Consider the following 20,916-nt stretch of genomic DNA (forward strand, 5'->3'; position numbering starts at 1 on the left):
TTTCTTTGGTTTCTTTTTGTTTGTTTTTTAGCAAGAGAAAGAGAGATGGAGACAGAGACAGAGATAAACAGGAAAGAGATGAGAAGCATCAACTCGTAGTCATGGTCCTTTAGTTGTCCGTTGATTGCTTTCTCATATGTGCCTTGACCCGGGGGAAAGGGGGGATCCAGCCAAGCCAGTGACCCTTTGCTCAAGCAAGTGACCTTGGGTTTTAAGCCACCAACCATGAGGTCATGTCTATGATTCCACGTTCAAACCGGCAAACTGCTGAGCCCACGCTCAAGCCCGTGACCTAAAGGTTTTGAGCTTGGGTTTTCAGTGTCCTCCATCAACGCTCTATTCACTGCACTACCACCTGGTCAGGCTTTTTTTTTTTTTTTTTGTAATTTTCTGAAGTTGGGAACGGGGAGGCAGTCAGACAGACTCCCGCATGCACCCGACCGGGATCCACCTGGCATGCCCACCAGGGGGCGATGCTCTGCCCATCTGGGGCGTTGCTCTGTTGCAACCAGAGCCACTCTAGTGCCTGAGGCAGAGGCCATAGAACCATCCTCAGCACCTGGGCCAACTTTGCTCCAATGGAGCCTTGGCTGAGGGAGGGGAAGAGAGAGACTGAGAGGAAGAAGAAGGGGGAGGGGTGGAGAAGCAGATGGGTGCTTCTCCTGTGTGCCCTGGCAGGGAATCAAACCCAGGACTCCTGCACACCAGGCCGACGATCTACCACTGAGTCAACAGGCCAGGGCCTGGTCAGGCTTCTTAATGTTATTTTGAATATAGTTTTTCTTGGATTATTGTGTCCACATACTTATCATAATGTGTGCATGTCTGAATATATATATAAAATATCTCTGAAGAAAAAATACCTGGAAGGATTTGTAAGTACCGTATTTTTCGCTCCATAAGATGCACCTGACCATAAGACACACCTAGGGTTTTAAGGAGGAAAATAAGAAAAAAAAATATTCTAAACCAAGTGGTGTGTTAAAATATTTAATAAAATACCATATTTTGTGTTTCTATAAGATGCACAAGCATTTTCCCCTCCACTTTTGGGGGGGAAAAGTGTGTCTTATGGAGCGAAAAATACTGTTAACTGGTTGTGACTAAGAAATTAACACATTAAGAAGGGAACCTTTTCATTAACTATATTTTTAACCTCATGTAGAAAATTATTTCCTAATTTTGAATATGATTGAGACCTTTATCTTTTTTATCATATTTTATGTATACATATATACTAGGCACAAGAATTCTGATTTTTTGTCTAAATTACAGTTGTCTTAAAGACACATTTTTATATTTTAGATATATGTGTTTAATGCTTGACTTACTTGATTGCAGTTATGATTAAAGAATAATTTTTCTTGTAGTTACATTAAAATTGTTCTGTTTAAAATTCAGATAGAAAGTTTGAATGAAAAATTGCAAAATGCCAAAGAACAGCTCCGAGAAAAAGAATTTGTAACACTACAAAATGAACAGGAGATCAGTCAACTGAAAAAAGAAACTGAACGAACACAGCAAAAGATGAAAGAAATGGAAAGTGTAAGCAATAGCTTTATATAAATCTTTATGTTCTAAACTGGTTGGTAGTAGTTTTTAGAAACTGTGTAATAAACATTTTTAGGCTAATTATTTGGGCTAATACCTATTGCTTTCTTGGATCTTATTATTTTATTCTGATGTTCTTATGAGTTGCCAGATGAAGTATTCATCAGTTGCATGTGTGTTGAATCATGAACCCATTTCACTTGTTTTTTAAAAACTAAAATTGCTTCTTCTTTTTTTTTTTTTAATGTGAGAGAAGGGGAGTAGTGAGACAGAGTCCTACATGTGGTCCTGACCAGGATCCACCTGGCTACCTCTTTCTGAGGCTGATACTCAAATCAACCAAGCTGTTTTTAGCACCTGAAGCTGACACTTGGACCAACGAGCTATCGTGGGCTGACAGTCAAACCAGTTGAGCCACTGGCTGCAGGAGGGAAAAAAAAAGTTGTGTGTTTTTTTAAAATTGATTTTAGAAAGGAATGGGAAAGGGGAAGACTTGTTGTTCCACTTATGCATTCATTGGCTGATTCTTGTATGTGCCCTGACCAGGATTCAACCTGCAACCTTGGCATATTAGGATGACACTCTGACGAACTGAGCTACCTGGCAGGGCTATATTGCTCTTTATTGTATCTGACCAGCAGATTATCTGTCTCCTCTAGTAGAATGTAAACTCCATAAGGGTGGCTACTTTTTCTCCTTTGGTCACTCTTATATCAACACCTAGAACAGTACATATCATATAGTAAGCCTGAATAAATATTAGTTGAATTACATACATACATCAAGCAGGGTCCCTGAAAGCAAATGTGGGCCCCAGTGGGGGAAAAATTATTATTGGCCCAGTCATTTCATGTTCCCTAACATGGATGGGAAAAATATTTACCTGAGATTTATATTGACATACAACAGGGTTGGACCTGGGACATCAAGGTCCTATTGATTTGTACAGGTTTCTTTTCTTCTTATCAGCCCTAAAGTCAAGTGTCATTACCTCTTACCTAACCAAGCAAATTTAGAACTAACTTTTCATTGATTTTTTTTTCTCTAAGAAACAATACTTTACTAGGGACTTAACTGAGTAGTATAAAAGTATTTCAGAGAGAGTAGCAATGTCAGTGGCATTTATTTTTTTTAAGTGACAGGAGGGAAGATAGAGAGACAGACTCCCACATGTGCCCTAACCGGGATCTACCTGGCAACCTATCTGGGGCCGAATCAACTGAGCTATCCTTAGCGCCTGAGGCTGATGCTCAAACTAGTTGAGCCATTGGCTATGAAAGGGGAAGAGAGAGGGAAGGGGGAGAGGGAGAGGAAGAGAAGTAGATAGTTGCTTCTCATGTGTACTCTAACCAAGAGATTGAACCCAGGACATCCTCACGCCAGCTGACGCTCTATCCACTGAGCCAGCCGGCCAGGCAGGGACATATTTTACTTTCACAGGGAATAAGGTCATGACTTTAATCCAACTGTGTGAATTAATGGTGGGGTTTGGTCATTTATGCCAATATATCCTTCATCTTTGACTTGAATAATCAAATATTAACTTCTTTTTTCTCTTTATATTATTATGTGTTCTGTTGTATTATACTCAACAATAATGGATTATATAGCTTGCATATTAAAGTTGTGCAAAATATACCAGTCATTCCCAGATTTATTATATTATATATCATATATTATATTATATTATATTATTATATTTTGTCATTTTCTTGTCATTAAAAAAGAAAAAAAGCCCTGGCCAGTTTGCTCAGTGGATAGAGCATTGGCCCAGCATATGGATATCCAGTTTCGATTCCAGGTCAGGGCACACAAGAGAAGCGACCATCTGCTTCTCTCCTCCTTCCTCTTTGCCTCCTCTCTTTCCCACTCTTCCCTCTTCCCTTCTTGCAACCAGTGGCTTGATTGGTTTGAGCACCGGCCCCAGGCTCTGAGGATAGCTCAGTTGGTCTGAGCCTTGACCTCAGGCACTAGGGATAGCTCGGATGATTTCAGCATTAGCCCCAGACGGGGGTTGCTGGGGGATCCTGGTCAGGGTGCATGTGGGAGTCTCTCACGATCTCCCCTCTTCTCACCTCACCATCTCCCCTCTTCTCACTTAAAAAAAAGAAAAAAAGAAAAGAAAAGAAACCGTTTTTTAAATATCAGTTTCACAGTGAATGATATTCTTTGTATGTTAAATTTTATAGAGATTTAGTTGGGGGGGGAGAGTCACTTATTAAAAGAGAAATCAAAATAAATAGGTTATCTATCATTTTATTTTGAAACTTATAAATATCTTGCATATTTCAGGTTGTGAAAGAGCAAGAACAATACATTGCAACTCAGTATAAGGAGGCCATAGATTTGGAGCAAGAATTGAGGCTAACCCGGGAGCAGTTGCAGAACTCCCATGCAGAATTGGTGGAGGCTCGTCGTCAACAAATCCAAGCACAGAGAGAAATAGAAAAGCTCTCAAGTGAACTGGAGGAACTAAAGCAACTCTCTAAAGAGAAGGTAATCCCTATTTTACCTTATTGAAAATCTTAAAAATTTTGCCATTCACTTTTTTGAACTGTAGAATACAGTTCTTGCAGAAGTTAGTGTTGTACAACAATGTGAACGTACTTAATGCCAATGATGTGTACACTTAAAAATTGTAAATTTTTTTTTTTGTACTTTTCCAAAGTTAGAAGTGGGAGGCAGTCAGACACTCTCGCATGTGCCCGACTGGGATCCACCCAGCATGCCTACCAGGGGGTGATGCTCTGCCCTTCTTAGGCATTGCTCCTTTGCGGCCAGAGCCATTATAGTGCCTGAGGCATTATAGTGCCTCAGCGCCCGGGCTAACTCTTGCTCCAGTGCAGCCTTGGCTGCGGAAGGGGAAGAGAGAGACAGAGAGGAAGGAGAGGAGGAAGGGTGGAGAAGCAGATGGGTGCTTCTCCTGTGTGCCCTGACCAGGAATCGAACCCAGGATTTCCATACTCCTGGCCGATGCTCTAATGCTGAGCCAACCAGCCAGGGCTTAAAGTGGTAAATTTTATATTATGTTATTTAGAATGAGAAATGTTATACTTACCATAGCTTTGTAATATAGCTAGGAAGTTCCTCAGAACTTAGTTTTGGCCACTCTAATTAGTTTTTAATAAATTTAGTTATAAAGCACTTTTAGACTTTCAGGTGAGTTTAAGCATCACTTTGAAGAAAAAGTAATATTTTTTTAGTGAAAGTTTTTACATTTGTAGCGATTCTTCTAAGTGAAAACTGATGATTTAAATTTATAACTGTTATTAAACCTTCAGTCCAGAGCAATTGGAGAGCAATTTTTTTAAAAAGCAAAAGCCCTAATATAAATTTTATTTGTACAATATTTGGTAGAAGATTAACAACATAGCTTAAAATATTTATATTGGTACACTTCAGTTAATTACTTAGACTTTGAGAAAAATAATTTTATTTTATTATTTTTTTTTTTTTGTATTTTTCTAAAGCTAGAAACGGGGAGAGACAGTCAGACAGACTCCCGCATGCGCCCAACCGGGATCCACCCGGCACGCCCACCAGGGGGCAATGCTCTGCCCCTCCGGGGCGTTGCTCTGTCACGACCAGAGCCACTCCAGCGCCTGGGGCAGAGGCCAAGGAGCCATCCCCAGCGCCCAGGCCATCTTTGCTTCAATGGAGCCTCGGCTGCGGGAGGGGAAGAAAGAGACAGAGGAAGGAGAGGGGGAGGGGTGGAGAAGTAGATGTGTGCTTCTCCTGTGTGCCCTGGCCGGGAATCGAACCTGGGACTTCTGCACACCAGGCCGACGCTCTACCACTGAGCCAACTGGCCAGGGCTATATATTTAATGTTCTAGTAAAGTTCCTGTGATTTTTTTTTCAATGATGGTTACTACATAATTCAGTATATGAATTGAGTTAAAGTATTTTTATGTCTAATTTTGGTTAGCCTAACACTTTTTAAATTCACATTTCTGGATGGTTAGACTAATAAAGAATAGTTAGGGAATTTTTATTAAAATAATAAGGTATTTGGGAATCTCTCAGAAGGAAAGCTATCTACTTTTATCTCATTTCTTATCAATTGTATCTAATATAATTAATTTTTTCTGATAAGCTCAATTAAGCAAAAAAAAATGAGTGAATGTGGGGAATAATTTAAAAATGACAATGTAAAATATTATATTTTAACCCCAAACTCTAAATATACGTTCATGTGTTAATCTTTAATGTGGACCAAGTCTTGGTTCTTTGTGTATGGGTAGGGTTATTTGATTATAATTCCACCGGGTCTTTCTTACACACACAATAGTCATATTCCATCATCTGTGGTTTCCAATTTTGGTTTCTCTAAAGTGGAAGAAGGGACAGGGAGAGACAAGTAACATATGATTTCACTTATATATGGAATCTAAAGAACACAATAGGTGGCTCTCTCTGTGGAGCACACCAGCACCTTCCCTGCCTCCTTTCTCCAGGCACTTTTTCTTGTCTCTTTCCCCTAAGCTCCAGCGGCCCTTCTTTTACCTCTGTTACTTGTTTTCTAGGCCCACTTCTTCCATGGCTCACTTCTACCTCTGTAACTTTCTAAATAAATTTTCTCTTTTAGTTTGAAAAAACAACAAAGAACAAAAATAAGTGAACAAACAAGATAAAAACAGTCATAGATAGAGAAAATAGATTGGTGGTTGCCAGAGGGGAGGAAGTTTGGGGGACTAAGTGAATAAGGTGATGGGATTAAGAAGTACGTATTTGTAGTTACAAAATAGTCACAGGATATAAAGTACAGCATAGGGAATATGGCCAGTAATATTATAATAATTATGTATGGTGCTAGGTGGGTGGAGGGGATCACTTTGTAAATTATATGAATGTCTATCTAACCACTATGGTATACCCCTGAAACTGATGTAAAACAAGATTGAATGTCAACTGTAAATGAAAAATTGAAAAAAAAAGTGGAAGAATTAAAGAACTTTTGAAAATTAAACAGTATAGTATCTCTTATATTTTTTGTGGGATTTTCCACAATATTTTGCAAATATCTTGACTGCTTCTATGTGGGTGGCAAAAGTTTGTGATTTTCTCTCTCTCCCCATCTCCCCTTTTTGCCCTCCCCTTCCTCCCTTTTCCCCTTCCTTCCCCTTTCCCTCTCCCCCCTCCATTCTCTCTCTCAAATCAATTTTAAAAAGTTTGTGATTCATTCATTGAGTAGTTTCAAAGCATATAACTTAGTTTTCATATAAAAACTTTCTTTTCACATGCATATATTATCATTGTTAATCATGTATAATAAAATTACATTATTACAGTCACAAGCACAACTAGCATAAATAGTTTGGATAAATACACAACTGACTTGATAAGCAAGTAGCACTTCTGGTAAATAAAACTGCATGGGCATACCTAAGAATAAACTATTATCTGCCAAAGTTCGGCATACTGTGGTTATTAGTTTGTTTTACAGAAAATATTGATAAATAAATTTATAAAAACAAGCCATATACTTATATACTCCCATTAGTAGTCTTTAAAATGCCTAGATTTTAAACTGTACCTTTTAGTAAGTGAACTTAGTATATGAATGTTTATAATATTATAAAAGATTAAAGTTCTTCCATAAATGCACTGGATTGGCTTAGCTGTAGTAAACAAATACATCATATAGCCTTTACATAATATGTCATTTTTAAGGAAGCTCATGGAAACCATTTAGCAGAAGAATTGGGGGTTTCTCAAGTTCGTGAAGCTCATTTAGAAGTAAGAATGCAAGCCGAAATCCAGAAATTGTCAGCAGAAGTAGACTCTCTCAAAGAAGCTTATCATCTGGAGGTAAAGAAAAATTTATTTTGTACCATTACTTTCTGCTGAAGTGGATTACCTATCTGGACAAAAGTATAAATCTAGCTCTTAAATGTTCTTAATAGAATAACATACTGTTTTTTATTTCTAGTAGCTTAAACATATAACTTTTCCTTATATCCAGTGAACTATGTACTGCAGGGTTAACAGCCTGAATTCTTGAGCCAGGCAGCCTGGTGCAAATTCAAGTCATCATTTAGCACTTATATGTGACCTTGGGCAATTAACATCTGTGTCTAAAATAGATATAATAATGGTATCTATCTTACAGAGCTGTATTGAAGATTAAATGAAGTAATATAATTAAAATTCTTATATCAGAGCATTGTTCTTCATCATCTTCATCATCATCATCATCATCATTATTACTGGTTATAAAATCACATTTGCCAAAACTAACTGGAATATTTAAGATCCCAAATAAGCAATTTCATGTGATATGAATCTAAAATGCTTTGTAATTTCCAACCATTTGTTCTGATACTAAGTTAGAAAGGCAATACCAGAACCTGATACTTTGTTTTTTATTTATTATTATGTCTGAGCCTTTATAGAAATGGGCAATATTATCAATTAAAATATCATTTCTTGTCTTTATAAAAACTTCATCTGAAGATATTATCTAAAATTTATGTATAAGATGTAAATAAACTATTTATGAAGCTCTAATAAAACACTTTTCAATATAGCAAGGCTTGCAAATAAATACATTTATATTAAACACCTTTCAAGGGAGTTTGGCAACATCATTGTAAAGAATTGGTTGAGCTTGTGGTCACCATGTCTTGCTTCAATGCATTTAGATTCAGGTCTCTTTGAAAACATTATCTTTGTCAAAGAAAACACACTTGCAAAACTGAATCCAAGAGATTAGAATCTTTGATCTTTAGAGAAAAGTGTGACTGCTCTTGGACTGGGCATATTTATTAAATGATATTAGCTGCTTAACTTAATGACCATCAGTAATAATTAGTCCATCTTAAGTGTTTGCTAGTGAGTATTCATTACACTTTTATTATATAATCTCTATTCTACTTTCATTTTTAATTATCCATTTTTTTACTTTTAGTTTTGTAAGCAACCTTGAATTATTTATAAGCAGATAGTACATAAAATGAATTATAAAAATTGGTCCCAGTATTGCTGTGTAATATTTGGTACTAATTTTTTTATGTATGACATAAAAATACATAACATAGGCATGCGTACAGAAGCCATCAAGGTGGTGTTGAGGCCTGTCCAGGGTGAAGGTACTGAGTACACCACTTCTCTGACTAGGCCCACTATGCTCTTTCTTGTAAGCCTCATGGTAGGACAGCTGTTAGACCCATTCAAAAGAAAAATGAAAACACTACATAGTAACATGATGTGAATGAAAGCAACCTCTCATTATGCAAACAGTATGGCACTCTGAACAGACACTAAAAACATCTCTCATCTCAAAGAACCCAACAATTGTATCACAATATGAGAAATGAGATGTGGGAAACAGTGTTGGATGAACAATCTTCCAGCAGTACAGTGATCTCTTAAGACCAGTGGTCCCCAACCCCCGGGCCACGGACCACTACCGGTCCGTGGGCCATTTGGTACCTGTCCACAGTGAAAGAACAAATAACTTACATTATTTTTGTTTTATTTATATTTAAGTCTGAATGATGTTTTATTTTTTTTAAATGACCAGATTCCCTCTGTTACATTCGTCTAAGACTCACTCTTGACGCTTGTCTCGGTCACGTGATACATTGATCCATCCCACCCTAAAGGCCGGTCCGTGAAAATATTTTCTGACATTAAACCGGTCCGTGGCCCAAAAAAGGTTGGGGACCACTGCTTTAGACCATTACTTTGCATTTCAGTTAGATTGGATCTCCTCCCATTGAGCAAGACTTGGAACACTTTCAGTGATCCTTAAAGAAAATCTCTAGAGAAACACAGTGTTTATATACAGTGCATTGGATCTCTTAGAAAGACCAGAATTATCAATAAAGAATCTATTAAATGGCTCAAGAGCTACTGTGCAACATTTTCTATGTCTTGACAGTAAAATTCCTAGAATCAGTTCCTGTCTCTGCATGAGGTATTCCTTTAGAGTCAATGATAACACAAAGAACCTAGAAGACATGAAGGGCATATTCAAAGTTCTTAAAGAAGAAGAAACCTGAAGATGCCTTCTGTGTTAATGGGAATAATAATGATTGATCTTTACTCAAAAAAACTTCTGGAATTTTGTCTTTGGACAGGCCTCTTTGACAGATGGTATAGTATATTCACCTTTGCCGGGTATGGCAGTTTTTTTAATAGCTCATGCTATGCAGGCTAAGTGAAGAGCTGCAGAAAACATCTTCAAGTGACTGCTCAACTTTTGATAACTATTATATTACATTCCTGAAGTGCCTTGTGTTTGCTGCGTCAATCCTGTACGTCTTTAACCCATGAAATTGGACACACATCTGGACTTCAACATTGCTTGTGGCTTACATGCCTAATGCAAGGCTCCAGCCACTTGGAAGAAGCTGACTAGCAGCCCCTAAATCTTTGCCCTATCTGTTTACCCAAGTTGCAGCGTACTTTTGGCTTCAACATTGTAAAAAGTTACAAAGTGCTTATGAGGTGGACTGATGATGAATCTGCTGACATACCTCGAGTCTCTCTGAACACAGTCATGAAGATAAGTGAACTTTCAAAAACTTTTAATGAAGCCTTTAAGGAGAGGAAAAAGTATAATAAATAAAATAAAATGCCATTGCTGTTCATAAATAAGGATCTTCAAGTCAGAGTAATTAAATACAGTGTGTCTGTAAAGTCATGGTGCACTTTTGACCGGTCACAGGAAAGCAACAAAAGACAATAGAAATGTGAAATCTGCACCAAATAAAAGGAAAACCCTCCCAGTTTCTGTAGGATGATGTGGCAGCATGTGTGCATGCACAGATGATGATGGAACACCATGTATACAGCGGAGCAGCCCACGGCCATGCCAGTTGAGATGTGGACGGTACAGAGGAAAGTTCAGTGTGTTTTGTGGCTCGCTAAATTCGAATCCATGACCAAAGTGCAACATGAATATTGGTGCATTTATAACGAAGTGCCACCACATAGGAATAACATTACTCGGTGGTATAAGCAGTTGAAGGAAACTGGCAGTTTAGTGGAGAAACCCCGTTCTGGTAGGCCATCAGTCAGTGACGAGTCTCTAGAGACTATACTGGATAGCTACCTAAGGAGCCCTAAAAAATCTGTGCATGAGCCCACATCAAACTGCACTGAATAGTATGAAACTGGGAGTTTTCCTTTTAATTGGTGCAGATTTCACATTTCTATCGTCTTTTGTTGCTTTCCTGTGACCAGTCAAAAGTGCACCATGACTTTACAGACACACTGTACTTGCATGCTAATAAAAATATGTAATTTTTTTTCTTTTTTGGTACCTAATAAAGATTTATTTTTAAAGTGTGTATATTATTTGAATATAAAAATGAGAGAGTATGTCATTAAAGTAACAGATTTAGAAAAAGGGATCAATAAGTTTTAAAAGCATTCCTTGCCTTGCCCAGTTGGCTCAGTGGTAGAGCCTCAGCCCTTTGTGTGGAAGTCACAGGTTCGATTCCCGGCCAGGGCACACAGGAGAAGCTCCCATCTGCTTCTCCACTTTCTCCCTCTCCTTTCTCTCTATCAGCCAGGGCTCCATGGGAGCAAAGTTGTCCCGGGCACTGAGGATGATTCCATGGCCTCCGCCGGACTCAGGCGCTAGAATGGCTCCGGTTGCAATGAAGCAATGGCCCAGATGGGCAGAGCGTTGCCCCCTAGTGGGTTTGCTGGATGGATCTCAGTTGGGCACATGCGGGAGTCTGTCTCTCTGCCTCCCTGCTTCTCACTTCAGAAAAATACAAAAAAATTAAAAATAAATAAAAGCATTCCTTAAAATGCAAATTTCAGAATTGTCAGAAAACTCAATAATAATTGCAAAACTGATTTAAGTGAGAGGAGGGGAGATAGTGAGGCAGACTCCCACATGCATCCCAATTGGGATCCATCTGGTGGTCCCCATCGGGGGCCAGTGCTCAAGTACAGAGCTATTTTTAGCTCCAGAGGCTTGATACACTCCATTGGATCTTTCCTCAGCACCGAAGACCATACTCAACCAATTAAGCTACTGGCTGTGGGAGAGGAAGAGAGAAAGAAGGGGGGAGAAATAAATGGTTGCTTCTCATGTGTGCCCTGACTGGGAGTCGAAACTGGGATGTCCATGCCAGGCCAACGCTCTGTCCACTGAGCCACTAGCCAGGGCAGAACTGATTTTTTTATGACAGTGAAATCTTTAAAAACTTACTGTGAAAAATTTTAAATATATTCATAAGTAGAGAGAATGTTATAAATCCTCCCATCTTTATTATTCACTTCAATGATTAACAACTCTTGGCCAATTTGATTTCAATTGTAAGTTTGTTGACCATTTCTTTTATCTAAAAGGGAATACCTTTGAGAATGAAAAAGGATGTTACCAACTAACCAGGATACCAAGGCATATAACCCAGACAGTTATAGGTAAACTGGAAAGTATGATGGTCACTGTACCTTTAACCTCACTCACTTTCCTTCCACCCTCCACATATCACATGTTATTTAGAAGCAAATCCTTGATATTGTTTCATCAGTAAACATTTCAATAACAATCTCTAAAAGATAAGGGTTTCTTAAATATATATATATAATTTGAATATCATTATTACACAAAAATTGACAGTAATTCCTTTTTTTATTAATTTTATTTATTTATTTTTTCCAAGTGAGAGGAGTGGGGATAGAGAGACAGACTCCTGCATGCGCCCCGACTGGGATCCACCTGGCATCCCCTGTCTGGGATTGATGCTCTGCATGTCTGGGGACATGCTCGCAACTGAGCTATTTTTAGCACCTGAAGCAGAGGCTTCATGGAGCTATCCTCGGTGCCCGGGGCCAATGTATTTGAATTAATTGAGCCATGGCTGTAGGAGGGGAAGTAGGAGGGAGGTGGAGGTGAGGAGAAGCAGATGGTCACTTCTGTGTGCCCTGACTGGAAATTGAATCCGGGACTTCCACATGCCAGATTGACACTCTACCACTGAGCCAACCAGCCAGGCTCAACAGCAATTCCTTAATATCATCAACTCTCCAGTCTTTGTTCACATTTCCCCAGTTGTCACAAAAATGCTTTATAGGCGATTTTTTTCAAGTCAGGATCCAGAAACAGTTCAGTATATTTGGTTAACTGTTCTTAATTAAATTTAAGACTATAGGTTCCTTCTCCTCCCTTTTTCCTCTAGTATGTTATATGTTGAGAAATCAGATGTTTGTATTTAAAAATAATTTACTTTCATTTAAGTGGAAGTGAAAAAAGTATTAGAAAGTTATTGAAACCAACCCCATCCTATTTTCTTTCTTTACCTTTTCAACTTTGGGGCTATATAGATGATTTCCCATCAGGAGAACCATGCAAAGTGGAAGATTTCTGCTGACTCTCAAAAGTCTTCCATTCAGCAACTAAATGAACAGTTAGAGAAGGCAAAATTAGAATTAGAAGAAGCTCAGGACACTGTGAGCAGTTTGCATCAGCAAGTCCAAGACAGGAATGAAGTTATAGAAGCTACAAACGAAGCATTACTTATTAAAGTAAGTAACCATGTAAAAGTATATAAAGCATGTGTTGATGTAAGAACGTCCAAACCTGTAGAAAATTTTTATGGGAGTTCATTTGAGCTAAACAGAGGACACGCCTTGAAGCAAAATCTCAACAGACTGAGGAAAATGCTTCCCAAAATGACAATTTGCAGTTTCCTTTATGCATTTGAAATTAAGGAGGGAACATAAGGAACATTACATGAATGTGGGAGAAAGCAAGGCGGGCTAATCTCTATGATTGGATTCTAGGATAGTTAGCAAGATCATGTGCTCGCTTGAGGGTGGTATCCCTCCCAGGGGTCTGGCATTTCAAGGGCATGTCAACCTAAATGCATGAGAATGATAGACAGAATTTAAGGAGAACATAATCTTTCACTTGGAAAGCTACAGACCTGAGGCCTGACTACCCACCATGACCAGTTAGAAATTTATGATCAGATTACCCTTTTAGATCACTTTCCATTAGATTTATTGCAGAGCTCCTTTTTCATCACATATCTATGAAAAAGTAAATTTATGAATTATTTTTCTGTTATAGTTTATGGAGGATTATATGACCAAATATTGACCTATTTGAATAAAAAGCATTTTATTTAGAAGATATTATGTTTCAGAATTACTAATATGATATATATCATAATTCCCCAGGAGAAATAGTAATTTATAAATGTTCAAACATGAGCTTTAAATTTTTTTAATAAGATTTTTATATATTTTACAGAGAGAGGGGTGGGGGTAGCAAGAAGTATCAACTCATAGTTGCTTCACTTTGGTTCATTGCTTGCTTGTTGCTTGTTGTATGTGCCTTGACTGGGCAAGCCCAGGGTTTCAAGTTGGCGACCTCAGTGTTCCAGGTCAATGCTCTATCCACTATACACCACAGGCCAGCCCAAACATTTTAAATTTTTAAAAAATACCTTTGGTGAGAACATTTAAATTTTACTCTCATCAAATTTTAACGCTATGACGTAGTGTTACCAAACATAGTCACCATGTTACACATAGATGCTCATGCCTTACTTATCTTATAACTAAAAGACTGTATCCTTTGACCAACCGCTCCCTATTGCCCTTGTCAACCATTTTTCTATTCGCTCTTTCTATGAATTTGACAATTTTTTAAAAGATTTCACATATCAGTGATACCATGCAGTATTCTTTTTTTATTGATTGATTGACTTTTTTAGACAGGAAGAGGAAAAGATAGTGAGTGAAAGAAAAATCAATTTGATGTTCCACTTATTTATGCATTCATTGGTTGATTCTTGTATGTGCCCTGACAAGAGATTGAACCTGAAACTTTGGCTTATCAACAGGGATGATGCTCTAACTGAAGTACCTGGCCAGGGTTTATATATTTTGGTTATCAATCCCGTATAAGATACATGATTTGCAAATATTTTCTCCCATTTCATAGATTGCTTTTTCAATTTATTGGTGGTTTTTATTACTGTGCAGAAGCTTTTCTATATAGTTTGATGTAGTCCCACTTGTTTATTTTTGCTTTTGCTGCCTTTGCTTTTGGTGTCAAATCCAAAAAATCATTGCTAAGCCCAGTGTCAAGGAGCTTACCCTTTATGTTTTTTCCTAGGAATTTAATGGTTTCAGTTTCTATATTCAAGTCTTTAGGCCATTTTCAGTGATTTTTTTTTTTTTTATTCATTTTAGAGAGGAGAGAGAGAGGGAGAGAGAGACGGGGGAGGAGCTAGAAGCATCAACTCCCATATGTGCCTTGACCAGGCAAGCCCAGGGTTTCAAACTGGCGACCTCAGCATTTCCAGGTTGACGCTTTATCCACTGCGCCACCACAGGTCAGGGCTTTCAGTTGATTTTTGTGTATAGTATAAGATAGTGATTGAATTTCACTCTTTTGCATGTGGCTGTCCAGTTTTCCCAAAACCATACATTAAAGTGACTGTTGCCCTGGCCGGTTTCTCAGCAGTAGAGCGTCAGCCTGGTGTGTGGAAGTCCCAGGTTCGATTTCCGGCCAGGGCACATAGGAGAAGCACCCAACTGCTTCTCTATCCTTCCCCCTCTACTTTCTATCTCTCTTCCCCTCCTGCAGCCAAGGCTCCACTGGAGCAAAGTTGGCCCGAGTGCTGAGGATGGCTCCGTGGCCTCCACCTCAGGCGCTAGAATGGCTCTGGTTGCAACAAAGCAATGGCCCGGATAGGCAGAGTATCGCCCCCTGGTGGGCATGCCAGGTGGATCCTGGTCCGGCACATGCGGGAGTCTGTCTCTCTGCCTTCCCGCTTCTCACTCCAGAAAAATACCAAATAAAATAAAATAAGACTGTCTTTTTCCTATTGTATATCCTTGGCTCCTTTGTCATAAATTAATTGGCTATATATGCATAAGTTTATTCCTAGGTAAACTATTCTGTTCCATTTGATCTATGTATTTGTTTCTATGCCAATACTACACTCTTGATTACTGTAACTTTGTAATATGGTTTGAAATCAGGAAGTGTGATGCCTCCAGCTTTGTTGTTGTTATTTTTGTGTGTGGGTTTTTTTTTGTTGTTTTTTTTTGGTATTTTTCTAAAGTGAGAAGCGGGGAGGCACAGAGACAGACTCCCACATGCGCCTGACTGGGATCCACCTGGCAAGCCCACTAGGGGGTGATGCTCTGCCCATCTGGGGCTTTGCTCCATTCCAACCAGAGCCATTCTAGTGCCCGAGGCGGAGGCCATGGAGCCATGCTCAGTGCCTAGGCCAGTTTTGCTCCAATAGAGCCTTGGCTGCAGGAAGGCAAGAGAGAGAGAAAGAGAGAGAGAGAGAGAAAGGAGAGGGGGAGGGGTGGAGAAGCAGATGGGCACTTCTCCTGTGTGCTCTGGCTGGGAATTGAACCTGGGACAACCACATGCCAGGCCAACACTCTTGCACTGAGCCAACCGGTCAGGGCCCAGCTCTGTTTTTTCTTTAGATTGCTTTGACTTTTGAGGATTTTGTGATTCCATATGCATTTTAGGATTGTTCTTTTCTAATATTGTTCTATTTCTGTGGAAGATGCCATTGGAATTTTGATAGAGGTTGAATTGAATCGGTAAATTGCTGTGCGTGGTATAAACATTTTCAAAATGTTGTTTCTTCATATTTATGAGCACAGTATCTTTCCATTTGTCTGTCTTCAATTACTTTTATCAATGTCTTAAAGTTTTCAATGTACACTTCTTTCACTTCCTTGGTTGAATTTATTTCTGTATATTTTACTTTTTGAAGTAATTGCAAATGGGATTGCTTTTATAATTTTTCTTTCTTATAGTTCATCATTAATATATAGGACTGCAACTGACTTTTATATATTGACTTTGTATTCCTGCAGTTTTACTGAATTTACATATTTATTCTAACAGTTTCTTTAGTGGATTTTTAAGATTTCCTGCATATAATATTATGTCATCTGAAAATAGTTTTACTTCTTCCTTTCCACTTCGGTGCTTTTGTTTCTTTTTCTGGCCTAATTGTCCTAACTAGGACTTCCAATACTATGTTGAATAAAAATGGCAGGAGTGGACATGCTTTTTCTATTCCTGGTTTTAAAAGAGTAAAAGCTTTCAGCTTTTCACTGTTAAGTATGATATTAACTGTCAGCTTATTATATATGGCCTTTATTATGTTGAGGGGCATTACCTTTATATCCACTTGTTGAAAGTTTTTATCATAAATGGATATTAAGTTTTTCAAATGCTTTTTTGGTAACTAGTGGAATGTTCATATGATTTTTATCCTTCATTTTGTTAATGTGGTTTATTACATTGATTGTTTTGCAGATGTTGGACCAACTTTGTATCCCTGGAATTAATCCTACTTGTTCATGGTGTATGATTTTTTAATGTAGTGTTGAAATCGATTGCTAATATTTTTTAAATATTTTTTCATCTATGTTTATCAGTGATATTGACCTGTCATTTTATTTTCTTATAGTATTCTTGTCTGCTTTTGGTGTCAGTGTAATTCTGGCCCTGTAAAATGAGTTTGAAAAGGTCCTCTCCTGCTTTTTGGAAGAGTGTGAGAAGCACTGATATTAATTCTTCCTTGCATGTTTGATAGAATTCAACAGTGAAGCCATCTGGGCCTAGACTTTTGTTTGTTGTGAGGTTTTTGATTACTGTTTCAATCTCCTTTACAGTAATTGGTCTGTTTAGATATCCTATTTTTTTGTGATTTAATCTTGGTATGTTGTATGTTTCTGGGAATTTTTCCTTTTTTTTATAGGTTGTCCAATTTCTTGGCATATACTTGTTCATAGTAGTCTCTTATGATCTTTATATTTCTATGGTATCAGTTGTAACATCTCTCTCGTTTCTGATTTTCCTTATTTTATTTATTTATTTATTTTTATTTATTTTTGACAGAGACAGAAAGAGAATCAGAGGGACAGATAGGGACAGACAGACAGGAAGGGAGAGAGATGAGAAGCATCAATTCTTCACTGTGGCACCTTAGTTGTTCATCGATTGCTTTCTCATATGTGCCTTGACTGGGGGGACTACAGCCAAGCCAGTGACCCCTTGCTCAAGCCAGTAACCATGGGCTTAAGCCAGCAACCTTGGGCTTCAAGCCAGCACCTTTGGGCTCAAGCCAGTGACCATGGGGTGACATCTATATATGATCCCGCATTCAAGCTGGGCGACCTCAGAGTTTCAAACGTGGGTCCTGTGTCCCGGTCCAACACTCTTATTTACTGCACCACCACCTGTTCAGGCTGTTTTTACTTATTTGAATCCTCTTTTTTTCTTTGTAAGTTCTACCTAAAGGTTTATTTTATTTTATTAAGAACCCTGATCTTTGTTATACTGATATGTTCTATTATCTATTGAACTTCTAATTTATTTTTACTGTATCTTTGTTATTTCCTTCCTTCTATTAACTTTGGCCTTAGTTTGTTCTTCTTTTTCTAATTCCTTAGGTATAAAGTTAGATTGTTCATTTGAGATATTTCTTGTTTCTTAATGTAGGTATTTATCACTATAACCTATGTTTTAATATCTGCTTTATCTGCATCCTGTAATTTTTGATAAGCTGAATTTTCATTTGTGTCAATATAATTTTTTTTCTTTTTTTAAAATTAATTTTAATGGGGTGACATTGATAAATCAGGGTACATATATTCAGAGAAAACATCTCTAGGTTATTTTGACATTTGATTATGCTGCATTCCCATCACCCAAAGTCCAATTGACTTCCGTCACCTTCTAACTAGTTTTCTTTGTGCCCCTCCCCTCCCCCAAACCCCTCTCTCTGCTCTCCCCCATCCTGTAACCCCCACACTCTTGTCCATGTCTCTGAGTCTCATTTTTATGTCCCACCTATGTGTGGAATCATGTAGTTCTTAGTTTTTTCTGATTTATTTATTTCACTCAATATAATGTTATCAAGGTCCATCCATGTTGTTGTAAATGATCCGATGTCATCATTTCTTATGGCTAGGTAGTATTCCATAGTATATATGTACCAAAGCTTTTTAATCCAGTCGTCTGCTAACAGACACTTGGGCTGTTTCTAGATCTTCACTATTGTGAACAATGCTGCCATAAATATGGGGGTGCATTTCTTCTTTTCAAACAGTGCTATGGTGTTGTTGGGGTATATTCCTAAAAGTGGTATAGCTGGGTCAAAGGGCAGTTCCATTCCTAATTTTTTGAGGAATCTCCCTACTGTTTTCCACAGTGGCTGCACCAATCTGCATTCCCACCAGCAGTGCAGGAGGGTTCCCTTTTCTCCACATCCTCGCCAGCACTTATTCTATGTTGTTTTGTTGATGAGCGCCATTCTGACTGGTGTGACGTGATATCTCATTGTGGTTTTAATTTGCATTTCTCTAATGATTAGTGATGTTGAGCATTTTTTCATATGCCTATTGGCCATCTGTATGTCCCCTTTAGAGAAGTATCTATTAATTTATTTTGCCATTTTTTGATTGGATTGTTTGTCTTCCTGGTATTGAGTTTTACAAGTTCTTTATAAATTTGGTTATTAACCCCTTATCAGACATATTGTCAAATATATTCTCCCATTGTGTAGGTTGTCTTTTTATTCTGTTCTTATTGTCTTTAGCTGTGCAAAAGCTTTTTAGTTTGATATAGTCCCATTTGTTTATCCTGTCTTTTATTTCACTTGCCCATGGAGATAAATCGGAAAATAAATTGCTGCAAGAGATGTCAGAGACCTTACTGCCTATGTTTTCTTAAGATGCTTATGGTTTTACGGCTTACATTTAAGTCTTTTATCCATTTTGAGTTTATCTTTGTGAATGGTGTAAGTTGGTAGTCTAGTTTCATTTTTTTACAGGTAGCTGTCCAGTTTTCCCAACACCATTTGTTGAAGAGGCTGTCTTTACTCCAATGTATGCTCTTACCTCCTTTGTCAAATACCAGTTGTCCATAAAAGTATGAATTTATTTCTGGGTTCTCAGTTCTGTTCCATAGATTTATATGCCTGTTCTTATGCCAGTACCAGGCTGTTTTGAGTACAGTGGCCTTGTAGTATAACTTGGTATCCGGATGTGTGATACCTCCCACTTTATTCTTCCTTTTCAAGATTGCTAAAGCTATTCGTGTTCTCTTTTGGTTCCATATAAATTTTTGGAATATGTGTTCTGTATCTTTGAAGTAAGTCATTGGTATTTTAATCGGTATTGCACTGAATATATAAGATTCTTTTGGTAATATAGACATTATAATGACGTTTATTCTTCCTAACCATGAGCACAGTATATGCTTCCACTTGTTTGTATCTTCCCTGATTTTTTTTTTATCAATGTTTTATAATTTTCCAAGAACAAGTCTTTAACCTCCCTGGTTAAATTTATTCCTAGGTACTTCATTTTTTTGGTTTCAATGGTAAAGGGGATTGCTTCCTTAATTTTTCTTTCTGACAGTTCATTGTTGGTGTATATCCTGCCACCTTGCTGAATTCATTTATCAAGTCCAGTAGTTTTTTGACTGCGACTTTAGGGTTTTCTATATACAATATCATATCATCTGCAAATAATGATAGTTTTACTTCTTCTTTTCTAATTTGGATGCCTTTTATTTCTTTTTCTTGTCTGATTGCTGTGGCTAGGACTTCAGAACTATGTTGAATAAGTGGTGAAAGAGGGCACCCCTGCCTTGTTCCTGATCTTAAGGGGATTGCTTTTAATTTTTGCCCATTGAGTATGATGTTGGCTATGGCTTTGTCATAGATGGCCTTATCATGTTGAGGTATGTTCCCTGTATTCCCACTTTGCTGAGAGTTTTGATCATGAATGGGTGCTGGATTTTATAAAATCCTTTTTCTGCATCTATTGAAATTATCATGTGGTTTTTCTCCTTCCTTTTGTTTATGTGATGAATCACATTGATTGATTTGCGAATATTGTACCAGCCTTGCCTCCCAAGAATAAATCCCACTTGATCATGGTGTATGATTTTTTTTATATATTGCTGGATCAGTTTGCTAATATTTTGTTGAGGATTTTAACATTTAAATTCATCAGGGATATTGGCGTATAATTTTCTTTCTTTGTGTTGTCTTTGCCTGGTTTTGGAATCAGAGTTATACTCGCCTCATAAAAGGAGCTTGGAAGTCTTACTTACTCTTGAATTGTTTGAAATAACTTGAGAAGGATAGGAGTTAGTTCTTCTTCGAATATTTGGTAGAATTCACTTGTGAAGCCATCAGGCCCAGGGCTTTTCTTTTTTGGGAGTTTTTTATAACTGTTTCAATCTCATTTGTTGTAATCAGTCTGTTTAGGTTTTATGATTCTTCCAGATTAATTTTTGGAAGATTATATGGTTCAAGGAATTTGTCCATTTCATCTAGGTTGTCTAGTTTTTTTGGCGTACAGTTCTTCATAGTATTTTCTCACAATATTTTGT

At 37.8% G+C, this 20,916-nt stretch overlaps 1 protein-coding gene across 13 annotated transcripts in view; it reads left to right on the forward strand.

Annotated features, from left to right (window-relative positions):
• CCDC18 (coiled-coil domain containing 18) overlaps nt 1–20,916 on the forward strand; it is a 209,139-nt gene that overhangs the window by 126,593 nt on the left and 61,630 nt on the right. For 11 of the 13 annotated variants that reach the window (XM_066268671.1, XM_066268666.1, XM_066268664.1 and 8 more), the window contains 4 exons: nt 1,402–1,545; nt 3,844–4,047; nt 7,224–7,361; nt 12,843–13,043. In XM_066268671.1, coding sequence (XP_066124768.1) covers nt 1,402–1,545; nt 3,844–4,047; nt 7,224–7,361; nt 12,843–13,043 — 687 coding nt within the window. Of the gene's footprint in view, nt 1–1,401; nt 1,546–3,843; nt 4,048–7,223; nt 7,362–9,634; nt 10,363–12,842; nt 13,044–20,916 lie in introns of those variants that run through there. The other 2 variants (XM_066268675.1, XM_066268670.1) reach the window with 2 other exon arrangements.

This window comes from Saccopteryx bilineata, chromosome 3, assembly GCF_036850765.1.
Source record: "Saccopteryx bilineata isolate mSacBil1 chromosome 3, mSacBil1_pri_phased_curated, whole genome shotgun sequence".
NCBI classification, from domain to species: domain Eukaryota; kingdom Metazoa; phylum Chordata; class Mammalia; order Chiroptera; family Emballonuridae; genus Saccopteryx; species Saccopteryx bilineata.